Raw genomic sequence first — 27,548 nt, forward strand, 5'->3', positions numbered from 1 at the left:
TTTTTTTTTTATTGTGGAATTAAAATGTACAGTCCTGAAGTGTTAATTGCCCATCATACAACGCACAAACGCGAACTTTTGATAATTTGGGGACTTGGCCCGGATGGTAACCAAGCAAACATGTGTGTGACAAGGCAACATGACGGATTATAGGAGTTTATGGCATTGGAAGCGAAGAACCGTAAAGGCGGTAGACTGACAGAGGTGCGAGGAGAAAACTACGAATGGAAACAAATCTCGCCGCAGTATCAAAGGGATATCAGGGGAGAATCATAACTAAGTATGGAGGTGAGTCTACAACAATCTTAAATAATCCTAGCTTACGATCCAAATATTTTCCTTATCCGTATATTATCCGAAGGGTAATTATTTTACCTCTAATTCACTGTCTAAATTTAAAATTCCTACTCAACATCAACTGAGATTTACTCAAGTTAACCTTAAAACCGTCCAACTGCACACTTGCGGAAAGAAACCTTTATAACTCCAAGGTTTATTTGTTATTCACCACACTACATTTTTCACGTGGCTTTTCGATTAAAAACCTTATGTAATCTTATCGTACAGACAAATGTACGTCCTTGTTCCTTGTACAATGTACACGTTGTGTTATCCCATACCCGATAACAGTAGCAAGCATGGTTAACTTATGCACACAATTATTTGTAGGTAAAGAAGATTTAAGACCAATCACCTTTACGAATCTCATTTCCCCTCCACATAATCAATAAAAAGATACGACATAAATCTATTTTTCGTGATAATCGTCATGATGCTTTTTCCCTGTTTAGCGTATTGTGTATCTTGGTCGAAAATTGTTGGCGAGTTTCCAATATTTGACTGTGACACATTTGTACAAAACCGGTTAGCGTTCTGCTTGTTGCCTATTGTATCGTCATTGAGTTCGGATTTTTTCCTTGCGTATCGCTGCTTTAGTATATTTAAGTTCTACTCCGCTAGCGATGATACATTTTTCAGTTAGAAAGTAATACAGTCTATTATTATTGTTAAGGTCTAGGTTTTTTTGTTAAACCTTTTTCGTTTTCATTTAAATGGCAAGCGTTTGTGCATTTTATGCACCCTGGAAAAAGGCAAATTCAGTGAAGTGCGCATCACGCTAGACCTGCCTTTGTCCAGTTCGGCATTCATATTGAAAACAGTTTAATACTTATTTTTATCACTTTTGATATATGTTTATCTCATCCGTACCCATTTGAACTTCAATTATTACGATTCGGCAATCTGTTATGGGAGGGTCTGTGGTTTCCAACGTTACAAATATGACCTCATAATGCTGTGGTAATTGCAGATCCCCTCGGTCAGGCTAGAATTACTATAATTATCGTTCGGTTACAAGCTAACGAGGGGGTATGCAATTACAACAGCATATCTTATATAAGAAACTGCTGTTTGTTTATGTATTTTTACTGTATTCTTGTTTCATGGTGACCGTGTTTTCTCTGTTTTTTGTTGTGATATATTGTCATGTTCCTGTCTTGATAAAGAGGCAGATCGCCCTGAAAATTTGACAAATGTCTTTGTCTGCACTGTCGTTATTACTTCTTTGTTGTCATATATATATATATAAAGGTCTCATAAGTAATAACGACAGTATGATCCCATATTGGCAGTGAACCCAAACAAACAAACTGTAGAGTCACATCAGTGGAACTGTTTATTCACGTTGACAGGACATCAAAACAACTCAGAAAGTGATAACGTCATGATACATTATGACGTCACAATACAACCTACCAAAATTGACGCCAACATTAGCAATGCACTTTAACGTCAACATTTGAGGAACAACAACAATAGTGTTAAATACATAGATACATGTACATATATTTACAGACATGAGTATAGCAACAGCCTTTTCACATACATGTTATGTATATATTCATGCAACGATCTGTGCTGTGAGAACAGTTAAAACTTGTATATATATTGATATCTTTGAATCAACAAGTATCAACGGCGTATAACTACATCAGAAATCAATCGGTATCAATTACTCAGTATCACCGTTAACATAGCCTTTCGTTTATAAAAAAAAATCGTTTAACTTGTAAAAGCTACTCACTGTTGGAAAATAATATCAAATTTACCTGTATCAGCATATCGCACGTGTCAGTATTACAACTGTATCAGTACCGTATCTGCATTAGTAACACATATATATTATCTCCTTTCCATATATAAACCCGGACAAAACCGGCACTCACCTGTATCCGATCATTCTGCACAGAACAAGAGCATCATTTTGTCCCCAGCCATCACCACACACAGAACCCCACTCTCCCGCATGGAAGACCTCCACTCGACCAGAATTTTTTATATTACCGTTTACCAGGCGGACATCAAAGGGCAAAGTGGTTGTCAGACCTGTTCAATAAAATACTATGTCATTTGATACTACTTTAATTCAACTGTAAAATAATGTATACCTGTGTGTTTCCATTTCAAATTATTTAGATATTTAATTAGTATTTGTTTATGATCGCGTTCAGATCCTGCATATTCCATTTTCTTTATTAATAGCTTATTTTCTAATATTCTAGATTGATAAAATTCAAGAAAACCATCCATTTTAACTTTTAAAATCTGATGTAAGAATACATAATAACACACACTATGCAAATTAAGGTATACATTTATAAAACCAGTTAAAAGTGCGCAGGCAACTGGGAGTGATACTCAACCAGCTGTATTAGCCACCTTGCTACGTATTTTTTTACTAGCAATATAGATTAAGAGAAACCTATCTCAGAATTATTTTCGATGACGATCGTCAAACAAAGGAAAGATGCCTACATGTTTCAAAACACTTTAACGTGACTAACTTTTCATTATCAAGAAAAATAACAACACATACACGATAAATGAAAAGTATTTAAAAATGAGACTTGTGTCTCACGGTGTATGAGCAGGCATAACAGATTCGAGAGACAAAACAGTTTTTATAATTCGATAAGTATGATAAATCCATATCTCAACAACTATAAGATATGTAAAGGAGGCACGGTAGTCTCGTGGTTGGACGCCGCACGGCACTGTGTTGTATCTTTGAGCAAGATACTTTACTCAGCTTGTTCCTTCTACTCAGATGTAAATGAGTACGTGGTTGGGCAGCGCTAGAATGGTTGAATGTAAGGTGTTAGCGCCGAAATGACAGCTCCGGCTGTATGCTCCCCACCCAGGGAGTTGGGAAAGATATTGACTGGTTGCAAAAGCCCTATAACCATGGATGATGATTTTTGAACCGCTTTGAGACGACCTACGAACTAGTTTGTGATAAAGCGGTATATAAGAATCTCGAGTTATTATTATTATTATTATTAAAATCAGACGAACAAATGATAATCACTAGACCTACGATTATAAATAAAAAATACTAAATGCATAAGCAAACAACAGTGAGATGACAACTATAACTTTAACTGAATGTAAATTAATGATAATAAAGTCACATCAATGCATTGGATTACTTACCGAGAGTGTGAGTATAAAGGCCGGCAAATATTACCAGTAAGCAGGGGTTCGGAGCCATATTTCACAGCTCACCGCTACCTCTGAATAAACCAGACTAACATCAGGTGTAGGCACGGAAGCTTCCTGCAAATGAGCACATTATATGTACCACGCATCAGTAGGGGAACTACCTGCCAAAGCGCCCGCAGTCAACATCACACGTACGTAGGGAGGCTACCTATACGTTAACATAGTATAAACACATCATGTGAAGCGTGTACAAAAGAAAACGCAATGTCACAGTGGGTAGGCTTCCTAATTTAATAGCATATGCTGAAGTGCCAACACAAGGTTAAAATATACCACAGCGTCAATACACATTAACAAAGTTTACTACAGCGTCTAAACACAAGGGCAGTATACAGTCAACACACGGACAAACAATATCGCATGGTCAACGCACAATGACAAACAATTACACGCATACCATATCAACACAAAAGGACAAAACAAACCGCAGCATCAGCACAAATCGACCATCTTACTTTACATTTGTTGTTTCCGTTTAGGGAGAAACTCTTGATGGATCTTGTCATTAATGAACTGCGTAAACTTGCAGAAACTGACACAACAATGACAGTCTCATGTTACCCCATGGGTAACGGCGTGGTTGAGAGATTAAATCATTTGAAGATGAACAGAAAGCTGATTGGTCATCATATTAAGCACCACTAACACAAACTTATCTTGTGGCCAAGCATGCAACTACAGGATATGTACCACATTATTTATTGTTTGGTGACACCCGGGATAAGCTGTAGATGATTAATAAGGGTTAAACAATCAGGTATTGAAAGCTTTGTCAAGGGAAATAGATGTCAATATACTATAAAGGAAATGACTGACGTTTGATTATTGGGTAGCACAGCGTGCTACTGAGCAGTAAAAAGTAAGATACAATTTTGACAAAAATTAAGGAATTCTTATCTTTGTGGTGGAGACCGAGCCCTTTTCAGAAGTGTTGGTCTGAAAAGGGAAACAAAGTTGCTGACATATTGAGACTCTTCTACTGTTTTAGTTACCATGTGTTGGAATCCCATTGTCAATGCTACAAAAGGAAGGGGCCACCATGGAACAAAGAAACAATATACCATAATCTAAGCTAAACATTTCACAATATACCCTACAATAAGCTCATAAACACACAATATACCCTAACATTAGCTAACAATGGCACCTTATAAGCATCAGGAGACAAAACGAAATGAGATACCTAAATATTAGGAAAGACGTGAGGAATTCTGACGACAGTTGATGTACTGTGTCACGTGACATTCATTTTATATTTGTGAAGTACGATGTGTAAAAAAATAAAGCTAACACTGATATGTAAATAAAGGTTAGGTTTTGCGACACAAACAACATTTGACTATTGTGTGGCCCGGGAAGAAACAGCCAATATTCTCTTGCGTTTCTTTCTTTTTGCTACCTCCCTTAATTCTTTTATCGTCCATTATTTTGTTGTAAGTCAAAATGGTCGGACTTTCAAAGAAAAGAAAATATTTTAGGCGCTTTAATGCCAGGTTTAAACGACCATAAATAGTATAAAGTTTAACTATTAAGTTAACAATCCATTTACCTCTATTTCCCCGTAATGGACCCCGTCCCTGTGACCGAGAGTATCATCATCTTTTGTTTACATATTTCAGAATATTCAGAATATAATATCAATAAAATGAACAAGAAACACACACATCAGATTGATACATTACACCCATAAATTTCACAGCAGCTTTAAAACACCACTCACAGCTATTATATACGACACTCAGGGCAATAAAACACCACTCAGAGCTATTATATACGACACTCAGAGCTTTATTATACGACACTCAGTGCTATAAAACACCACTCAGAGCTATTATATACGACACTCAGATCTATTATATACGACACTCAGAGCTATACTATACGACACTCAGATCTATTATATACGACACTCAGGGCTATAAAACACCACTCAGAGCTATTATATACGACACTCAGAACTGTAATGTACGACACTAAGAACTAGAATATACCACACTCAGAGCTAGAATATACCACCCTCAGAACTAGAATATACCACACACTGAGCTAAACTATATCACCCTCAGAACTATAATATACGACACTCAGAGCTATAATATACCACCCTCAGAACTAGAATATACCACACTCTGAGCTAAACTATATCACCCTCAGAACTATAATATACCGCACTCAGAGCTATAATATTCCACACTCAGAGCTATACTATACGACACTCAGAGCTATAATATACGATACTCAGAGCTATAATATACGACACTCAGAGCAATAATACATGACACTCAGAGCTATAATATAGCACCCTCAGAACTAGAATATACCACACTCTGAGCTAAACTATATAACCCTCAGAACTATAATATACCGCACTCAGAGCTATAATATTCTACACTCAGAGCTATACTATACGACACTCAGAGCTATAATATACGATACTCAGAGCTATAATATACGACACTCAGAGCAATAATACATGACACTCAGAGATATAATATACGACACTCAGAGCAATAATACATGACACTCAGAGCTATAATATAGCACCCTCAGAACTAGAATATACCACACTCTGAGCTAAACTATATCACCCTCAGAACTATAATATACGACACTCAGAGCTATAATATACCACACTCAGAGCTATAACTAAATATGCTCTCGACCCAAATGGGTTAAAGAAGATCCCATATTGGGCTAAACACCTATCACGCAAGGGGAAACACTCTTCATTAATTTAACATTTAATCTCATGACTCAAAAAAGCCCTAGGGAAAATATAATTAGAATCCTCTAAATCGTACTGAAGTAAAACTCATTTTCTTAAGATTTACCCCGTATCTCTCTGTTGGGCCCTGCCCCTTTGCCCTAGACAGCTTAACCGTCCGTTTATACAACTTGAGTCCCCTTTAAATAAGTATGCCCTAGACAAAGTCCACTTGAAAATCTTTCATTAATATAAAATGTGAACGATTTTAAAGATTACCTTCTTGGAACTGGCACCTTTGACCCAAAGGACGATCATTCCCTCCGTTTATACTAAATTTAAAACTTTTTGCCGAAGGATACTATACAAAATTTAAGTTTAAAATTCCTCCATTCATACAGATAAAGAATTATATTAAACACGTATCCCTATGTTCCCCTTAAGGATTTCATCCCTGTTTACAATGCTAAAAGATACTCTAGACCAAAGTGATTTTAAATTGCTGTTTTTACGGAACATGAGTTTGTCTGGTAGCGAAGCGTGTTCAATATAAGTTAAAACAAGTTGTACCTTAATTGTTTTGTTTGAAGATTTGAACAGATAACCGTATTGAATACGGTACTTAATGGAATTCGATACCAGCCCTTGCATCATTCACTAATTTTGTTTCTACTTGGCACCTTCTTTTACTATCAGTGGTTCTATCATTGATGGCGGGGGTCAACATCAGTGATTCTAACACTGATGGCTTAGGTTATTGTCTGTGGCTCTAACATTGATTGCTGAGGTTACCATCAATGGTTCTGATACTGCTGGGTGAGGTGACCATCAGTGGTTCTTACACTGAAAGCGGAGGTTACTTTCAGTGGTTCTATCATTGATGGCGGAGGTTACCATCAGTGATTCTAACACTGATGGCTTAGGTAATTGTCAGTGGTTTTAACACTGAAGGCTGAGGTTACCATCAATGTTTTTTTCAATAGTGTCTGAGGTTACCATCAATGATTCTGATACTGCTGGGTGAGGTGACCATCAGTGGTTCTTACACTGAAAGCGGAGGTTACTTTCAGTGGTTCTATCATTGATGGTGGAGGTGTCCATCAGTGATTCTAACACTGATGGCTTAGGTTATTGTCAGTGGTTTTAACACTGAAGGCTGAGGTTACCATCAATGTTTTTTTCAATAGTGTCTGAGGTTACCATCAATGGTTCTGACACAGAAAGCGGAGGTTACTATCAGTGGTTCTATCATTGATGTCGGAAGTTACCATCAGTGATTCTAACACTGATGGCTTAGGTTATTGTCAGTGGTTCTAACATTGATTGCTGAAGTTACCATCAGTGGTTCTGATACTGCTGGCTGAGGTGACCATCAGTGGTTCTTACACTGGAAGCGGAGGTTACTATCAGTGGTTCTATAATTGATGGCGGAGGTTACCATCAGTGATTCTAACACTGAAGGTTGAGGTTACCATCAGTGATTCTGACACAGAATGCGGAGGTTACTATCAGTGGTTCTATCATTGATGTCGGAAGTTACCATCAGTGATTCTAACACTGATGGCTTAGGTTATTGTCAGTGGTTCTAACATTGATTGCTGAAGTTACCATCAGTGGTTCTGATACTGCTGGCTGAGGTGACCATCAGTGGTTCTTACACTGGAAGCGGAGGTTACTATCAGTGGTTCTATAATTGATGGCAGAGGTTACCATCAGTGATTCTAACACTGAAGGTTGAGGTTACCATCAGTGATTCTAACACTGAAGGCTGAGGTTACCATCAGTGATTCTAACACTGATGGCTTAGGTTACCATCAATGGTTCTGACACTGCTGGCTGAGGTGACCATCAGTGGTTTTACACTAAAAACGAAGGTTATTGTCAGTGGTTCTATCATTGATGGCGGAGGTTTCCATCAGTGGTTTTGATATTGTAGTTATAGTTTATAATAGATTTTGATGTGTGCAACGATTTTATGCAAAGTGATTCGTTACTGCCTGAACAACTCTACGTGATATATTGTAAATAGACCTGTGTATGTTGCCAGTCAGTAAAGTGTTTATTCGTGACGTTTTTATGACTTGTACGGTATTCTACTAGTTGTGCATACAATACACAAATCGGTTTTATATGTAATAATTGATGATATATAATTATCATTCGGTATCGCTATTAGCGTATGTACAATATTTGATTAATATATACGAAATGATCAATCAAAACGACGAATCGATAGAGAAACACTTTGTTTAATACTTAGATGTATGACCAATCATCTCGATTTCCTTCGGCGTATCCAGATAACTTCATTTTTATCTGAAGCTTGAACAGATTGGTCCTCTTGTTTAATACTTTGGATTTGTTAGTATCATGATTGTGTTGTGCAGCATGGTTTATGACTGCCGAATGTGTTCAACAGGTCGGACCATAAATTGCCATCCAGGTGTTTTTTTTCGAGATACGCTGTGTCACAGTTCTTGCATTTTGTTTTGTATATGCTTTCTGCGACTTTTTTTTCGGGAATGTATCCTTCGGTTATATATTGATATTACAAAGCAACTTGTAGGAATCCCTGGTTGTTTCTTTGCAATATCCGTTATGCATCCTATGGAGGGTTTCAGATAATCTTTCTAGATTACCTAACCGTTCATTTTGTTCTAATCCTAAATTAGACTTTTCTTGTTTTTCCCTTTACCTTGACATTGCATTGTACCAATTTGAGGCTCATTCCATATATCAACGTGTTTTCATTGTCCAATCGATGATATTCTGCCCCTGTATTTTGTTGTTCTGTGACAGTTGCACCACATATGTTCAGCAACCCGTGTATTACGTCTAATTCAAAGATTATAAACAATTGAAGTTTACATATTTGTCCGTATTGGTTGTCTTTTAAGACCTATACCTCAACAGGTCTGTCGTCATTCGTTGCCTATAGTGTGTCTAAGAAAGGCATTGTGCCGCTGATATTTTCTTCGCATGTGAAGTTGATGACCAGGTATTAAAGAGTGATTTTTAATACCTTGATTTGCTACATAACTCTGTCTAAAATCGATCCTATTCAACCTGAAAACATACATATATAGAAATGTACGTAATATACTCTTCCCATTTAAAAGTCAAAAGACTTTCATGATCTCAAATGTATCAAACACATAGAAAAAGACTCTTGTCGCATGAATAGCATGGTTTAACCTAAAGTGACGAAAATTGGATCTAATATGATAATTGTCAAATATTTTCTTCCTTGTGTGATTGTTATGACTATAGTTTGTTACACCTTTTCATGTTCTCATTTTTATCATATGCATAAAAATACACTCATGTCGGACCAATAACATGTTTTAACTAAACTTGACAAAAATTGGATCTAATATGATAATTTTCAAATATTTTTTTCCTTGTGTGGTTGTTATGACTGTAGTTTGTGACACCTTTTTATGTTCTCACGTATATCATATACATAAAAATACACTCTTGTCGCTTCAATAGAATGTTTTAACCTAAAGTGACGATAATAAGTTTTTAATTGTAAGATGTTTTCTGAATGTGGTTGTTATGGCTATAGTTTGCATCTATATGCTTCGATGCGTAAAGAACTTTATTACTTTTTAAAAAAAAAATAACTAGAAGACGTTCATGCATGAAATATATAGCCTTTTTAGAACATTATTGCAGACATGATTCACTTTTGATATTTATTCTATATATTTATTTTCGTTATATAGTACATATATATACTTAGCATCTGTGTATGAAATCATGAACCCTGTCGAATGTTCATAGAAATGTATTTTCTTCAGCACTTGAATACAATCATTTCTATATCTTACAATACATTCTGTCCGAAATTGCACATTTGACATCGTCATCCTGCAAAGTTACACAAAACAAAAAATGAATCTACTGCTCTGTAGTTTAAGAAATGTATAGGAGCGTTACATTGCAAGTAGATGTAATGATTGCTGAGTTGATATAAGACAGAATTTTGTGACCCAGGCGTATATGAGGCATACCTAAGTGTAAATACCCGACTTGTCGCGTTTCGATGCGACCACGACTACGCCACGTCTTATGTGTGCAACTAACTTAATGTAATATAACGAGACCGCACACTCAGTCTACTACATGCATGCTATTCAGGTTTTTCACATCCCAGGTTACTTTAAAATGATTTACTATGATTTGTATTTAAAAAGACCTTTACTAGATTACTTACGTTAGGCTTTACAGTTTTGATGAATTTAACATTTTTTTATTTTTACAATTACATGAATTCATACACAATTACCAATATGTTAATACTACTGCCACGTGTCTGTGGATGCCACATATTCCCACCTATACATTCTACAGTACCAATTATTTTCCCAATAAAAAGCGAAAAGTATCTACTATTGATAAGAGTAAACCTAAACATATTACAAAGCAATTTGGTATAGTGCAGCAGTAAGGTAAAGTGATGGGTCGGCGTATCCACCGTATCCACTTAAGTCGATACCTAGAAATAGAAATCGTGTCCTTAAGGTCACCAGGTGCTTTCCCTGCTATTTTGAAAACCGCTTCCAATTAAAAAGCGCTAAACATTTAAGAATTATTAGAAGATCCTAGTCAGAGATAAGAGGATTATTACATGTACAGTTTATTTCCGATGCTTGAATTTGCCTGTCTTAAATCAAAACCATTATAACTTTGTTCATATCGACATTATTACAAATGTGAAAATTTGGGACAAGAGAACAACGATATATGATGGGGAGTGTGCATAAATCCGTTCTCAGAAAGAATCGAGTACAGTTGGTGGGGAATTTACCAACTTTAGAAGTGATAGACCATTTATAGTCCATGCAATCTAGCCAATTCAACCATTCAATATGGAAAAAAAAGCAACAGAACTTATCGGGGCACTGAGGTCATCTATAAGATGTCCTGAATAACATACTAAAAGTCCTAACAGCTATTCATATGTATCCCTTTATTGCCATCCTAGTGTAACTAAAGACACTGTACGGCTATTCTACCGGCGTATGTAGCGGATAGCACATGTGCAGTCTATTACATGGTTGTTTACTTTTGAGACAACCGGATGTTGGAGAGTTAGCGGAAGAGTTCCGGGCTCACTGCGCATAAGCCATAGATTAAGCCAATCATAATGGGTGTCCGATACATGTAACATGGACTAAGACCACTACTAATTTTACTATATGTTTCATTGTAACATTTAATTTCATAAAAAAAAATCTCAATATTTGATAGCCAAACTTTCCATCTAACCTGGTCAAGAGCAATATCTTGGGAGTAAAATATTAAAAATGTCAACATAGCATGTTGGCCTTTTTCTTGAGATAATCCTCTGCATGTGTCACCAATGTCAGAGGTAAACACGGGACTTTTCACACAGCACCCTGCATCAAAAAATAAATGCACAATATAAAAATTTGACTCCGAAATTGTGAGATTGATATCTTTTTTTTCAAAACCACACTTTTACACAAATACCTAGTTATAAGAGGCAAAGTATATTTTTTACTAAAATACCTTCATTCGCTGGTACTAAACCCGGAAGCATTTAATTGTGACCTCAGTCCACATAACAGTAAGGAAAGATAGTGAAAACAGGACTTCAGACAAATAGGGGACTTGTTTGATCTGTAAAGAAGAGGGTCATTATTTAAGGGATTGTACCAGACTTAGAAATTTCAGGGATTTGGAAGAAAAACTAAGTAGGTCGGAAAACTAAAGATGGCTTGGGTCGCGGCCGAGATGCCAGTCTGTCGTACAATATGTATTTATAGGCATAAAACAGAGTTTGACAAAGGGGAGAAAAATCAATGGAGAATAGAAAAGAATAAGAAGGTGTCAGGCAGGTTGGACTTAGTTCACATAATGTATCTTCAGGCATAGGTTGTCTGTGTACCGATGTGCAGGTGCACAATGTAACTTGGAGGATGCTGGTAGATACTGGTTCTCCTGTTTCTGGTCTCTCCTATAGGGAGTTTGTAAACTTGGGATTAGACAAACAGTCGCTACAGGGATTTGGACCAAATGTCACTACAGCGAATGGAAACCAACTCGATGTTAAGGGGTGTATTCTTTTAGTTTTTGAAATAGGATCAAATAAGTTAATAGTGGCAACTGTAGACAACCTATCTAGCTTACTAGGGATGGATTTTTTAGTGGAATATGAGAGTGAAATGCAGCTTCAAAACGAAATATCAGTAACCTGTTAGGGAAATATTCAGTTAAAGAGAAATATACATAACAGTGATAAGGTAGTACTTTCTGTTAAGGACATAGCCCCATCTGTAAGTATTTGCATCAAGTCAGAAGCGGTAATTAGTACTGTGGATACGGTGACTAATGTTGAGAGCTTGAAATACACAGAGTTAAGTGAGCATCCTGAGAATAAACTCCCAAACAACTTTGAAATTCAAATAGACAATAGTCAAAATTGTGAGGGAGACAATGACTTGAAGGATGTCTCGTTTTTGGAAAGAGGTTCACGTGAGGACACTAGCCTTAGCTACGATAAAACACCATCATGCTACGCTAATTCAACTAATGATAGTCATGCTTTTGACATGACTGAAAGCGATGACTGTAATTGGAACCGTTATGTCTGATCCGTTACACTATGCAGTACTAGTAGATACAGTGTAGTGGTACTAAACGCAAATGTTTGTATCCGACACCGATGTTGATAATAGATAGGAAGGGGCATTGTCAGCCAGATAGAGTAACTATAGGTAGACCCAGTGTTTGGTATCCTCCGTAACTATACAGGTAGTAAGGATATGTTTTGTAGAACTCCTCACGACCTGAACCAGGTTGACTGGGAAGTCATATGAAGTGTGAAATAAATTTTAGATATGTATGTAGTAGTTGATTTTTAAAACTAACCAGTGGGAGACTATACTTTGAATAATCACAAACGTAGACGGTCTAGATCTTAGTTTAGATAAATTACAGGACATGGTTGGGGTTCTGAAAACAGTGCGATCGAATGTTACCAGTCGTCAGGACTGAATTCTCCCAGATAGCAACGTTGACTGTGACCAGTCGAATCTATCTACACCCTATATATGAATGCATTAAATAGGCAGGAGGGAAACAAGCAACCATATTATGGTGATTAGAACTTATACATATATCATGGAAGTGATAGTCGAAGGACTATTACTACATTTATGTGATAGTCTAAGGGAGATTACCTACTTCATAATTACAATGGGTTTCAAGTTTGTAAAGAAGTGGGATTCAATAATTTAATAGAAGTCACATTTAATAAATTAGACAGGTAAAGTAGTGTTAATGTATACTGTCTAACACTGGTATACCTGTACAATAGTAAAGCTATGACCGCTGTGAACATGGATGAGGTTCTCCAGGAACTGTAACCAGTTCCACCGAGTTTAATGTCCCAAATATGTTCATAAGAGTGCTGTTTTGATGGTCCATCAAGGAACAGAGAGCCGACGGGTTTGTGAGATCTACACGCTCCTGACCAAGTAACCAAACCAGGTGAAAGACGGATCCATGCCACCAGCTAGACGGACTGCTGCTGATGTTGACAAACTCGCAGGATTACGCTTTATGTGGGTTTTTTTTAACTTGTCAATGTGTTAAGCGTTCTGCTTTCATTTTCAAGAACTTTGCTAACAGTGACATTTTAGTGAACAGACTTTATTTATTCTGGATTTACAGGAAGGCATGCTGATTTTACATATTATTGTATGTATTTTCTTTCAGGAATTGTATAACCAGTTACATATATGTCCTATTCTTTGTGTAATATTGAGACAATTGTTTTGTTTGTAGTTAACCAGGTTAGATATATTTTTATCAGGGTTGGTTTTATTTTTCTACCTATAAGGAGGTAAGTAATTGCCTGCTCCTTTATATGTTACCTAACTGTTTATTGCAAGTTTTGGAGTTTTCTATATATTCCTAGAGTCCCGTGGGTGATAGGGTAGCTTTGATTAGACAAAGGTATATTTAGTAAAATAGTACTTCGATCTTAAGAGAGGAGGATTGTGGGAAAACAAGTTGCTAGCCTAAGTGTTTGTTTAACTGCTATCCATGCGTATCCCTTTATTGCCATCCTAGTGTAACTAAATATACTGTACGGCTATTCTATCGGCGTTTGCAGCGGATACCACTGGTGCAGTCTATTTATTAACATGGGTGTTTACTTTTGAGACGACCGAATGTTGGAGAGTTACCGGAAGATGTTCCGGGCTCACTGCGCATACGCCATAGATTAAGCCAATTAGAATGGGTGTCCGATACATGTTACATAGGGCCAGGAGGTTGGGGTATAAAAAGGGATGCACGGGTAAAATTTGGGACTTGCGTGGCCGGAAAGCCGGCTATGCAAGGAGGGGAAAGCCCCTATACCAAGGCTCTGAACACAGTGCTTCCGATGTACTGAAAGCAGTACACCCACGTTAGGGAACGTTAGGTAAAGGTTAGGCTTGTTAGCTAAGCGTTTTTCAGTGTTCCGGGAGGGGTAGGTTTTCGCCGTAAGTTATAATTACATAAAGGCCGCCTAATAGGCCCCACGTGGGGGCTGATATATATAGGCTTACTAAACATACAGTCTTTTCTACACACTGTAGTTGTTGTTCTTATATTATATACTGCTGTTATTGATGTACGTATTGTTTGTCATAGTTTAACGGCTAGTTTAGCCGTGTGTTATAAAACAAACGTAAGTTAATTTTGAAACAAGGTGTTTATTGGTTTATAACTATGATACTCCTCCACATCTGACGGACCTGTGTCTGACTGTACAGACGGACGCAACGGGACGTTCTTGGGGATTGCCGCCGGTCAGTTTGTCGTTAGTTTTGAGGAAAAACAAAATTACCATACGATCACTTTCATCTACCGACACTGGACAGGCTCTCCCCACGGACGTCCTATTACAATATATAGAGTAGATATATTATATCATTAGTAGGGACCAGAATATATTTAGATGAGTTCATAGGTAAATTCAGAGAAGAGGGGTGCTATATTTAAGGGGGATCATTGGAAAGCTAGGGGTGGCATGATTGTGTTATATTTAGATATTTAGATTTACAGTCTATAACTAGGATGGCTAGTCACTATAATTGGTCAAGGGGACATCCAGTATTTATTTCTAGATGTAGGCATCTTTAGCAGTTTAGTAGGATTCTATCTTTAGAAGACAATATTCATAGAATATATATATGCAGTATACCTTAACTAAGTCAGCGAGTGGTTTATTGTTGGCCTTATAATAGGGGCTGTATTTGGCTGCTAAGGGGAGATAATTGGTTTTGGAGAAGGTAGACGGAGATTTAAAGTAAGTTGGAGATGAGATAGCTGGTAAGAATATTAGAGGTAGAGGTAACTGTAGATTAAATTGAGTATCCATCGGAATTGTTCAGTAAACATTGTATCCATCTTTTGTTTGATTCATGTGAATTTTTGCTGCTTTTGTAATAAATGTTTAGTTAATTTGAACTTCACTGGTTAGTTTTAATTTTGACGAAGATTACAGATTTCTTTAGACCTGGTGTCAAATGCTGAAGCGTACAACGTCACAAATGTTGTCAGAAATGGGATTTAAACTTTAACACGTGCGATTTCAAATAGAATCTAAAGCAATTTTAACAAGTGCTGTGAGAGTGGTCTTCGAATGCCGGAGAAGTTGATACCTGTTTATAGGTATGACGACATTGGGAAAGGAAAATTAGTAAGATTTATCAACATATTGGAATATATTGAGTAACATCAGTGTTACACGTATATAACGAAAGGTGAGAGGCATGTGTGATCTGTAATAAATCCTGGTAGATCTTGCAAAAGGAAAAGAAAGTGTTATCACTTCAATTTCTATATTTTATTTCTAAGCTAACGAAATGTGTTGATGTTAAGAAAGTTTAACTATAAGTATTGTTAAACGTGCCTTGTTAATAATCAACGTGTGACTTATATTATAAAAACTATGCTTATATTAAATTGATTTATCTAAGCCTAATTCATGTTTATAGTATTTGTGGGTTGGTACCTCTGCGTTGATAGCTCAGGATTTTGTAACTGGGTTCTTAAATTTGTTGTTAATTATTATCGTTTGTGTAGTTTTCATTGCGAATTATGTTTATATAACCTATAACTATAATTACTATTCACTAGTTTTTGCAAATTCAAATATCTACGTACATTTATGAGTTTGTCGTGTTCTCGACGTCACTTTGTGGGACGATCAACAGCGAGCACACGTGTTACACATGTAAATTATGGCCACTTATGGGAAATTCAATTATAGGCCTAAATTGTCTGCATAATACTGTAAGATATTCGTGTTTTAGTCACCCAGGTGAACCTGTGACGCAATTTACAGCATAGCATAAGGTCGAGTAACTGCTGGAGTCCATTCGATTCCACACGTGTGTTTGTCTTAATTGTGTTGGAGTTACCTCCCCTATCGCACTTGTGTACGATATTTCCCATGTGTTTACTTAAGCATTACGCATTATTTGGGTTTACAGCTAATATCTGTTTTTCGTATCAGGTGTTTCAATAGTTCTGTAGTAAGTGAATGTGTACATGTACGGCAATGTTGATGCTGCTGGTTGATCTTGTCCTTACTTTAGAGCAATGTATGTTTCTGTAGGCCTACAAATGTCGTTCATATTTCAAGTTTGGCAAGTTTTCACAAGTTTGCTCAAGTTGATCTGCAGTTATCTCAGTTTGGTTTGCCCTATGACTCTTATTTATTGTCGGTAACCACATCTGTATGAAGCCGCGGCAATATAATCGCTTTTTTTTGTCTTTGATAAACCCCTGGTTTTTCATTTGAAAAAAAAGCATGACAGGGTTTTTAATGTTCACAGTATACAGCAAGTACTTACGGGTACACGCTACATTACAAAGTTACTGTTATCGCCCTTTTACAATTACCATTATCTAGAACTCTTCCTATAAGGAAGAACATGTTACACTTACGATGAATTGTGACAGATTTTCCACACATACCTCGTTAAACTACTAACATGACAATTCTTCAAACAACTTTAACATGATGAAATATTTTTAAAAGATTTTTTTTTTTTTTTGATCCCATGTTTAAATTATATCCCTAAAATATTGCTTGTCATGTAAATAAATTTGCTTGTAGTCCATTTAAAATAACTGCCTTTGACTCCTGTTTCAAAATCTCTATTGTATCTAAAATAATAAAAGTAGTTTACAGTAAGCTTTACTCATTTGAAACAATACAATTTTTTTTAATATATGAAAAACAGAATCTAATTCTAATTTTGATTACTGAGGATACATCTTCTCTCCATGCAAAGTTTTAAATACATCATATCGACCTTAAATTTTGAATCATTATAAAGATAAACAAACAACACCGTATCCTATCAAATCCTGATAACACATTTTCCTATCTGTCCTAGAAGTAATGTATTATCGATAAGCCGAGAACAGTTCTGATATCTATGAAAATATTTGAATAATGTTTGTTTTTTAAATACCGGGACCAGGTTATAATAATAATATGTTTTTCTCGAAAAGAATTATAAAATTATAGCAAAGAACATATCATGCTGCCATAAACCACAAATGACTACAATCCTGTAATGGGATATCTGAACTCAGTCAGTGATGCATTCTATGTTAGTAGTTATGTCATTCTATGACACACTACTGCGCCTTCACGTTTCAAGGGTGATCAATACACATGCTTTCTTTACATAATACGCAGTTTTTACATGTAATGGTATCTTATCTAAAATCACTGCATCATACTAATTTATAATGATATTGCAGCAAACAGCAGACTGTTTTGTTGTTCTTTTTCTGCACACAAACAGAAATTGCACATGCAGTATTTGGTTGTTATCCGCAGGTTTATCATGATCATTTACAGATAAACGTAACAGTGACAAGAAAAGTAGAAACTCTCATCTATTTTGGTTCAACTGTTATAACTTTTGTATTTCGACATGTTTCATCAACAGAACATCATGTACGTTGGCAATGGCTTTAGGACTTTAATATTATCATATAGAAATTTAAACTCTTTACGCAAACATAAATAAATGTAATATTTGATAGCAACCGTAGCAGAAATGGCACGGATGTCATATTGACATAACGTGTACGTATGGCACAATGTTGACAACATTAATGATCTACTCTCATATAGTTCAATTCACGTTAAAATCTCGTTTTTATTTCATATAACAGGTTTCAATACCATTAAACAAATAGTGGTCAAATGTCAAAGCAAACACTCATCTGAAAGTGTGTCATAAACCTAGGTACCTAAGGTTGCTGAATTAATGTTAAAAGATTTGTAAATGGCAAATTAACCAGCCATTATGAATGATGCGAATACATTATATTTTGTCTTATTATTGCACTGTAATCATTGCGAAAAGGTTTACATTTTGTCATTAAAATCATCGAAAGCGTCAAGGTATCAGCATTTAAACTGTAGCAAATCGAATCTTGCTGTCCAAGTTTTAAATGTTCAGTATTATGAAAGAAACTTACAAGGGGACAATTGTACAAATACTGGTAGTTCATTACTGAAGTTTTTTTTTTTATTAGTCCTCATAACACATACATACTGTAATAAAAGATTAGGCAGATTTTTTAAACTTCTCAGAATATTACATTATTAAGGTTATCGCTGTCTTGGGTGGCTACTGATGTATATGGGTGTTGACAGATATTAACTATATTTTTTTGATAACGATCATAAAATAACCTGTTTTAACTTACACTTATCGCTGTTGATGGCCTAAATGGCAGCGCCGATAGTCATAGTGTAGGAGAAAAAACATGGATACCAGGAGAAAACCCACGTGGTGACCCAATACCAGTCGCACCCTGGTCGTCTTAGTGAAAGGCGATTGCCCTATCCACTTATATCAGTGTATTATGTGGTGCAGAACTTCACCTTTTTGTTTCCGGTTGATTTGGTGTCCCCTGATTTCCCTTTGTAGTCTCCCTTTGATCGACCATGACTTCATATTTTGTAATTCTGGTATTAACGCTATGAGCTTTTAAATTATAAGAATACAAATACAATTTCCTCCCATAGCAAAACCCTCACCACATAGAATGATTGATATACGTTTGAAAAACAGATGTAAAAATAAAACATATTTAATGGATACAAAAATAAAGCAAAAGTTAGAGAGTTAGTGAAGATAGCATCTTTTGTGGCTATCTGCCCAATTGTCAGTACACTAACATTTTAAGTAAATAACAATAAAGAAGAAAAACAAGGACCAGTATTTGTAACAAATCTACTGTAGTTTTAACAGGAGACAATCATTTGAATCTTAGAAATGGATTTATTTTGTTGATGTATAGGGATGAAATTGTTTAAATGATGCAATAAGTGAAACATAAAACCACATTCTAAAACATTGCAACCATACAGTTAAATAAATTATACCAAAGTAGCAAATTTGAATAGTTCAGTGGATAGTGTACTCGCTTCTCACCAAGATGACAGGTGTTTGATTCACCGGGCAGGTGGGTGTTCACCGGGTACTCCAGTTTCTTGTCAAACTAAGACCTTTGTGCGATAACATCTGGGCCAACAACAGTGAATTATATCTGCTGAAGATATTTTTTTCATCATTATTTTAAACTAAATATAGTTTATTTGAAAATGAAGTTGGAACAAAAATTATAATTCGAACTCAAAATCATGTCAATGACGACACCTGAAAAAGAATAGGGAGAACAAACTGAGTACAAAATTAGAACTCTTCGCCATATCAATAGATATGTTTCCAGGTCCCACGACGTGGACGTGGTTCTACTCGGGACCCGAATTTGGAATGAATAAATATCTGTGTTGTGATTAAGTTGTTCGGTTCAGTATTAAAGTATTTATAAAATGAGGTATCGAAAAAGAAAAGAAAACGTATTTGATTTATTAAAATTCTTCCTATTTCAAATCCCAAATGGCCTGTATCGCTCACCTGTTATTCATGTCACACCATTGACTTTGAAAAAGTTGCCAGTTCAAATGTATTGGCTTTATCAAATAGGCTAAATTATATGGTTACGTTTCATATGATGGTTCTTTAAAGAATATTATAACTTAACGCTTTAAAAAGCTGCTTGGAAGACCTTCACATGCTGTGATAAGCTGACTTTCAACGACAGTTAAAAGTTAGGATCAATCCAAGGACGCTGCCAGCCTAAGTTTATGACTGCAGACCTTTCAGTTCTTGAAAAGAAATCAATTGAGGTTTTTTTTTACCTTTGTGTTCTTGAAAGTAATTCGGTATTTTTGTTATCAGTATTTTTAAAAGAGTTTTTTGGGCTCCTTACCAGGATGTTCCCAGCCTTGTATCATGACTCTAGACCTTTCAATTCTTCAGAAGAACTCGTTTGACGTTTTACATATTTGACTTTGCATATAAGTAGTTTTTTTTTATTCTTCAGTTAAAACCGTACGAAGTTTTTGACCTATTTAACACTTGTGACCTTGAAAGAACGCCAAGGTCATGTTTATTCGCCACCTTAGTCAGGTTCTCAGCCAGGACGATACATGCCAAATGTCATGAATCTAGAAGAAATTGTTGAAATGAAAAGTTGCTGGCGACGAACGTTGCGCCATGGCACAATCTCACTTGCCTTTCGGGCAGGTGAGCTAAAAACATCACGTTACTTATAACGACTAATCACTACATAAACAACCCAATCAAAACAGGACATTTACTTTTAGTTAACTGTCCGAAACATAAATTTGGTGTCACTTCTAAAGATTGTTTTTGTAAACATAACCCAAATAATACAGTCGCTGTTTTGGCTGAAACCACGAGTGACAGCATGCAGTGACTACATTTAAGTTGTGACATACAATTAAGATAGGTGTTGGCTGTCCGGTTGAGTCCGAGACATCTCTCCTGAAACAATCTGGGTTACAAAATTAAACAAAATAAAGGAATTAGCGTTTCATAAAACGTTCAATAAATTTAATATTTATTTTAATACCGATGATACAGTATGAATTGTACTGCTGTTTCACAGTTGAACATAAATATGTAGATAATTACGACAAACAAGTTGTCAGTGATTGTTTTTGTTTCCCAATATTGCTAGATTTTTATTGACGTTACATGCAGATTTTTTTTTTACGAAAGCAATTAATACCTATGCTGTCAAAATAAACATCGTCTTCGTGTGAAGGTAATAAAACATGAACGTTTTTCTACATAAATACAAATTATTATCATTCAAGAAAGATGTGGTATTGAAAATATAATATGATATTGAAAAGAATTAAAAACTTATAAGTAATAACCAATATGAATTCAAATTAGTTTAATGCATCTATTTGAGTGAACTAAATATGGAAATCTTAACAATCAAAATAATCTGAAGGTGGATGTAAGGTTTTATAAATGCAATACGATATAAAACAACCAAACGTATAATTCACGATAAAATATAATTTCATGTTTTTCATTTACAGATAATTACCTCTGACTAGGCATCGTCAAACGTTGGCGGGAAATATGACGTCATCAAGGAGTATACCACTGATTAGTGTCCCATTGGAACTACTTACCGCCTTCCTTGACGGTAAACGAGCCGCGCCGTCTTAACAAACTTATATCTCATTCATACAAGCTCCTTTCACGTCATAGCTCACATGCGTACATATCACACTCGGACACTTTCTGGACAACAAATGGACAAACAGGTCAAGACGAATATAGACACAATATGATTACTGCACTAACGTGAACGTTACAAATTGACGTAAACGGATATAAAGTAAGACACAGACAACAGGACACACCCTGTAAACAGTAACGTACATAAACAAACGACACAAAAAAGACACTATCAAATAATTAATAACATAATCACGTTATCTGTTTCCAAACAATGTTTAAAACAAATATACAATCTTTTCTATACTTAGGAGATCATTTTAGCTCTCATCTACAGCTCGATATTAAACATAAAATATGTTTTAAAAAAACAAATAATTATTATGTAATCAATACTAGATATGTAAATAAAGTGTCAACAATACGGTATACAAAAGCATATCATCAATATAATAAAATGTCAAAAAAATAACTTATTAATGAAATATACAAAACAGATTTCACAAATATCGATTCAATCGTATTTACATCAATTATTTGCTCTTATTTGAATAAAAAGTAAAAAGAAAAGCAAATGTTTAATAACAGTACATCGATAATTTAAAAGTCTGTTATTAATATAAACGTACCTGTGACATTATAACAGAAAATAGTAGCGGCGATATTACTGCAATAACGAACTTGACTCCATCCGTCAAAGGAACAATCAGCTAGACTGTCCTCCGTACCGTTACAGTCTACACCTGACATCCATACAGGATCTGTAAGACTGCCATAACGGGTGGTGCGAAATATATTATGACCAGCACTGAAAGATAGACATAGAAATACCAGATTGTTTGGTGCGAATCACTTGACAAGTCTTAAATAACAAAAAGCATGTAATTTTTTATTCGTAACGTAATACAAATTTGTTTAACACGTCTGTATATAGTATTGCCTTCCGTAATATAACTCACCAAGTAATGTCCGCTGCTTTTTATATCAGAAAAATACGGTAACATACAAGAAACTGTAAGCCGTATGTACAAGTATGCATACTCCTACACAGAGAAAACGGCTGAACAATGCGGACATCACAAAGAGTGCTGTTGTTGATTTAATATAAGACTACTTAACATTTAGGAAACACAAGCCATGTATTTGGTAGAAAACGTTTTGCAGTTGGTATAGAACTTTGACATTTACGTGGAACTTAATTTCTTTCATTTCCTTGTGTGTAAGATAAAGCTGTCTAGTGAAAGAAAGTGGCGTCACGAATTTGAAATATTCGATGCTACAATCCGAACATGGCGACGTAATGAAATTAAAACCTTTTACGATGTATTTACCGTATACGTTACAAAGATGTGATAATGTTTCCTGCGTAAGACTTTGTTTACGAATATTGGGTATGCTTAAGCTGACTGACATATTCGTATTCGTCTAAAAAGCTGAGGGGAACAATTGATATTTTCAAAATGGTAGCCAGTCAAAACTTATTTTCATGGTTTCTGACCTTATTCTTGTAGCTGGAATAAGAGATTATCTTTCATGAAAAAGGATGTGGGATAGGAAACTTCCATAATCGGGGTTTTCAAATTTCCCTATCCTACACCCCTAGACAAGAAGGAGTCTTACGTTCTTCTTTATTCTGATTGTAATATTTACCGGACGTGTTTCAAACTACAAAGAATGGCTACGGTAGCATCACTGTCGATTTATTACCTGTATCCCAACATCCTGCACGTTACATTAGCATCTCTGTCGTCCCAATCGTATAGGCCACAAACAGTTCCCCAGTAACCACTGTAGAACACTTCTACACGGCCGACATTGGGTTCTGGACCTCCACTCAGACGAATCTCAAAATCTGTTTCTGTTAGAAAGTATATTTTATATTTACATTGGAGGACAATAAGATCGCAATTTTGCTAATTTCATCACATCACCGTATATCTGTACCATTTTCAGCGTGCAAAAAAGGTATTTTTTGAGAATATTCCCATGAAAAAAAAACAGTGTTTATTTCATATTACAAATTTTTATTAAATAAATAATCTTTTTTCATCAGATTAAATTGTATTTGAAATGATACAAAAGAAGGTTAATGCACGAAAAGTGAAATCTATTGTTACAGGCTGATATTTTTCTGCAAAAAAAGTATGACAGAGTTCTGTAACAGTTTTAGGATCTTAACCTATCCTTTGATCGCTTTCTAAACTTCCATCAAATAGCTTTCACAATAAATTAATATTTATGAACAATACTAGGAGAAAGTAAACATTTCGTTGTTTTTTTAATTATGAGAGAGGTTATACCTACATTAATTGTTATCCATTTTGAGAAACTGAAGAACAATTTAAAGTAATAAAAAATCATCCGTGCTTAAAATAGGATTTACATTTAAAAGTCTGTTATCAATATAAACGTACCTGTGACGTTATAACAGAAAACACTAGCGGCGATATTACTGCAATAACCAACTTGACCCCATCCGTCAAAGGAGCAATCAGCTAGACTGTCCTCCGTACCTTTACAGTCTACACCCGCCATCCATACAGGATCTGTAAGATTGCCATAACGGGTGGTGCGAAATATAATATTGCCAGCACTGAAAGATAGATATAGAAATACCAGATTGTTTGGTGCAAATCAGTTAACAAGTCTTAAATAACAAAAAGCAGGTATTTTTTTTATTCGTAACGTAATACAAATTTGTTTAACACGTCTGTATATAGTATTGCCTTCCGTAACATAACTCACCAAGTAATGTCCGCTGCTTTTTATATCAGAAAAATACGGTAACATACAAGAAACTGTAAGCCGTATGTACAAGTATGCATACTCCTACACAGAGAAAACGGCTGAACAATGCGGACATCACAAATAGTGCTGTTGTTGATTTAATATAAGACTAACTTAACATTTAGGAAACACAAGCCATGTATTTGGTACAAAACGTTTTGCAGTTGGTATAGAACTTTGACATTTACGTGGAACTTAATTTCTTTCATTTCCTTGTGTGTAAGATAAAGCTGTCTAGTGAAAGAAAGTGGCGTCACGAATTTGAAATATTCGATGCTACAATCCGAACATGGCGACGTAATGAAATTAAAACCTTTTACGATGTATTTACCGTATACGTTACAAAGATGTGATTATGTTTCCTGCGTAAGACTTTGTTTACGAATATTGGGTATGCTTGATCTGACTGACATATTCGTATTCGTCTAAAAAGCTGAGGGGAACAATTGATATTTTCAAAATGGTAGCCAGTCAAAACTTATTTTCATGGTTTCTGACCTTATTCTGGTAGTTGGAATGAGAGATTATCTTTCATGAAAAAGGATGTGGGATAGGAAACTTCCATAATCGGGGTTTTCAAATTTCCCTATCCTACACCCCTAGACAAGATGGAGTCTTACGTTCTTCTTTATTCTGATTGTAATATTTACCGGACGTGTTTCAAACTACAAAGAATGGCTACGGTAGCATCACTGTCGATTTATTACCTGTATCCCAACATCCTGCACGTTACATTACCATCCCTGTCGTCCCAGTCGTATAGGCCACAAACAGTTCCCCAGTAACCACTGTAGAACACTTCTACACGGCCGACATTGGGTTCTGGACCTCCACTCAGACGAATCTCAAAATCTGTTTCTGTTACAAATTATATTTTATATTTACATTGGAGGACAATAAGATCGCAATTTTGCTAATTTCATCACATCACCGTATATCTGTGCCATTTTCAGCCTGCAAAAAAGGTATTTTTTGAGAATATTCCCATGAAAAAAACAGTGTTTATTTCATATTACAAATTTTTATTAAATAAATAACCTTTTTTCATCAGATTAAATTGTATTTGAAATGATACAAAAGAAGGTTAATGCACGAAAAGTGAAATCTATTGTTACAGGCTGATATTTTTCTGCAAAAAAAGTATGACAGAGTTCTGTAACAGTTTTAGGATCTTAACCTATCCTTTGATCGCTTTCTAAACTTCCATCAAATAGCTTTCACAATAAATTAATATATATGAACAATACTAGGAGAAAGTAAACATTTCGTTGTTTTTTTTATTATGAGAGAGGTTATACCTACATTAATTGTTATCCATTTTGAGAAACTGAAGAACAATTTAAAGTATTAAAAAATCATCCGTGCTTAAAATAGGATTTACATTTAAAAGTCTGTTATCAATATAAACGTACCTGTGACGTTATAACAGAAAACACTAGCGGCGAAATTACTGCAATAACCAACTCGACCCCATCCGTTAAAGGAACAATCAGCTAGACTGTCCTCCGAACCTTTACAGTTTACACCTGACATCCATACAGGATCAGTAAGATTGTAAAAACGGGTGGTGCGATCTATTTGTTGACCAGCACTGAAAGATAAATATAGAAATATCAGATTGTTTGGTGCAAATCAGTTAACAAGTCTTACATTAAAAAACAAAAGTATTTTAATATTAGTAACGTAATATAAATTTGTTTGTGGTACTTTATTAACAAGTCTGTATATTGTATTGTCTCCCGTAACATAACACACTAGTAATGTCCGCTGCTTTTTATATTGCAAAAAAAAACGGTAACATACAAGAAAGAACCTGTAAGCCGTATGTACAAGTATACACATTCCTACCAAGAGAAAAACGGCTGAACAATGCGGACATCACAAATAGTGCTGTTGTTGATTTAACATAAGAATACTTAAAATTTATGGAATACAAGCCAGGTATTAGGAAAAAAACGTTTTGCAGTTGGAATAGAACTTTGATATTAACGTGGAACTTAATTTTCTGTTATTTCCCTGTTTGTTCATTAAAGCTGTCTAGTGAAAGAAAGGGGCGTGTCGAATTTGAAATATTCGATGCTTCCATCCGGAAATGGCGACGTAATGAAATTAAAACCTTTTACGATGTATTTACCGTATACGTTACAAAAATGTGATAATGTTTATGCGTAAGACTTTGTTTACGAATATTGGGTATGCTTAAGCTGACTGACATATTCGTATTCGTCTAAAAAGCTGAGGGGAACAATTGATATTTTCAAAATGGTAGCCAATCAAAACTTATTTTCATGGTTTCTGACCTTATTCTGGTAGTTGGAATGAGAGATTATCTTTCATGAAAAAGGATGTGGGATAGGAAACTTCCATAATCGGGGATTTCAAATTTCCCTATCCTACACCCCTAGACAAGAATGAGTCTTATGTTTTTCATTATTCTGACTGCAGTATTTACACGACGCGTTTCATACTACAACGGATGGCTACGGTAGCATGACTGTCGATGTATTACCTGTATCCCAACATCCTGCACGTTACATTAGCATCTCTGTTGTCCCAGTCGTATATGTCACAAACACTTCCCCAGTAACCACTGTGGTACACTTCGACACGACCCACATTGGGTTCTGGACCTCCACTCAGGCGAATCTCAAAATCTGTTTCTGTTAGAAATTATATTTACATTGGAGAACTATGAGATCGCAATTTAACTAATTTCATTACATCACCGTATATCTGTATCATTTTCAGCCTGCAAAAGGTATTTTTTTGAAAATATTCCCATGAAAAAAAAATAAAAAAATTACAACTGTTGATTAAATAAATAACTTATTTTTATTTGATTAAAGCGTATTTGAAATGATACGAAA

At 35.5% G+C, this 27,548-nt stretch overlaps 1 protein-coding gene across 1 annotated transcript in view; it reads right to left on the reverse strand.

Moving 5' to 3' along the window:
* LOC110460406 (deleted in malignant brain tumors 1 protein-like) overlaps positions 1–27,548 on the reverse strand; it is a 183,979-nt gene that overhangs the window by 120,613 nt on the left and 35,818 nt on the right. The window contains exons 9-12 of the mRNA XM_021513281.1: positions 27,191–27,341; positions 26,094–26,272; positions 25,389–25,539; positions 24,309–24,487 (exon numbers count right to left, since the gene is read on the reverse strand). Coding sequence (XP_021368956.1) covers positions 24,309–24,487; positions 25,389–25,539; positions 26,094–26,272; positions 27,191–27,341 — 660 coding nt within the window. The remainder of the gene's footprint in view (positions 1–24,308; positions 24,488–25,388; positions 25,540–26,093; positions 26,273–27,190; positions 27,342–27,548) is intronic.

Source organism: Mizuhopecten yessoensis, unplaced genomic scaffold (genome assembly GCF_002113885.1).
Source record: "Mizuhopecten yessoensis strain PY_sf001 unplaced genomic scaffold, ASM211388v2 scaffold10387, whole genome shotgun sequence".
NCBI classification, from domain to species: Eukaryota; Metazoa; Mollusca; class Bivalvia; order Pectinida; family Pectinidae; genus Mizuhopecten; species Mizuhopecten yessoensis.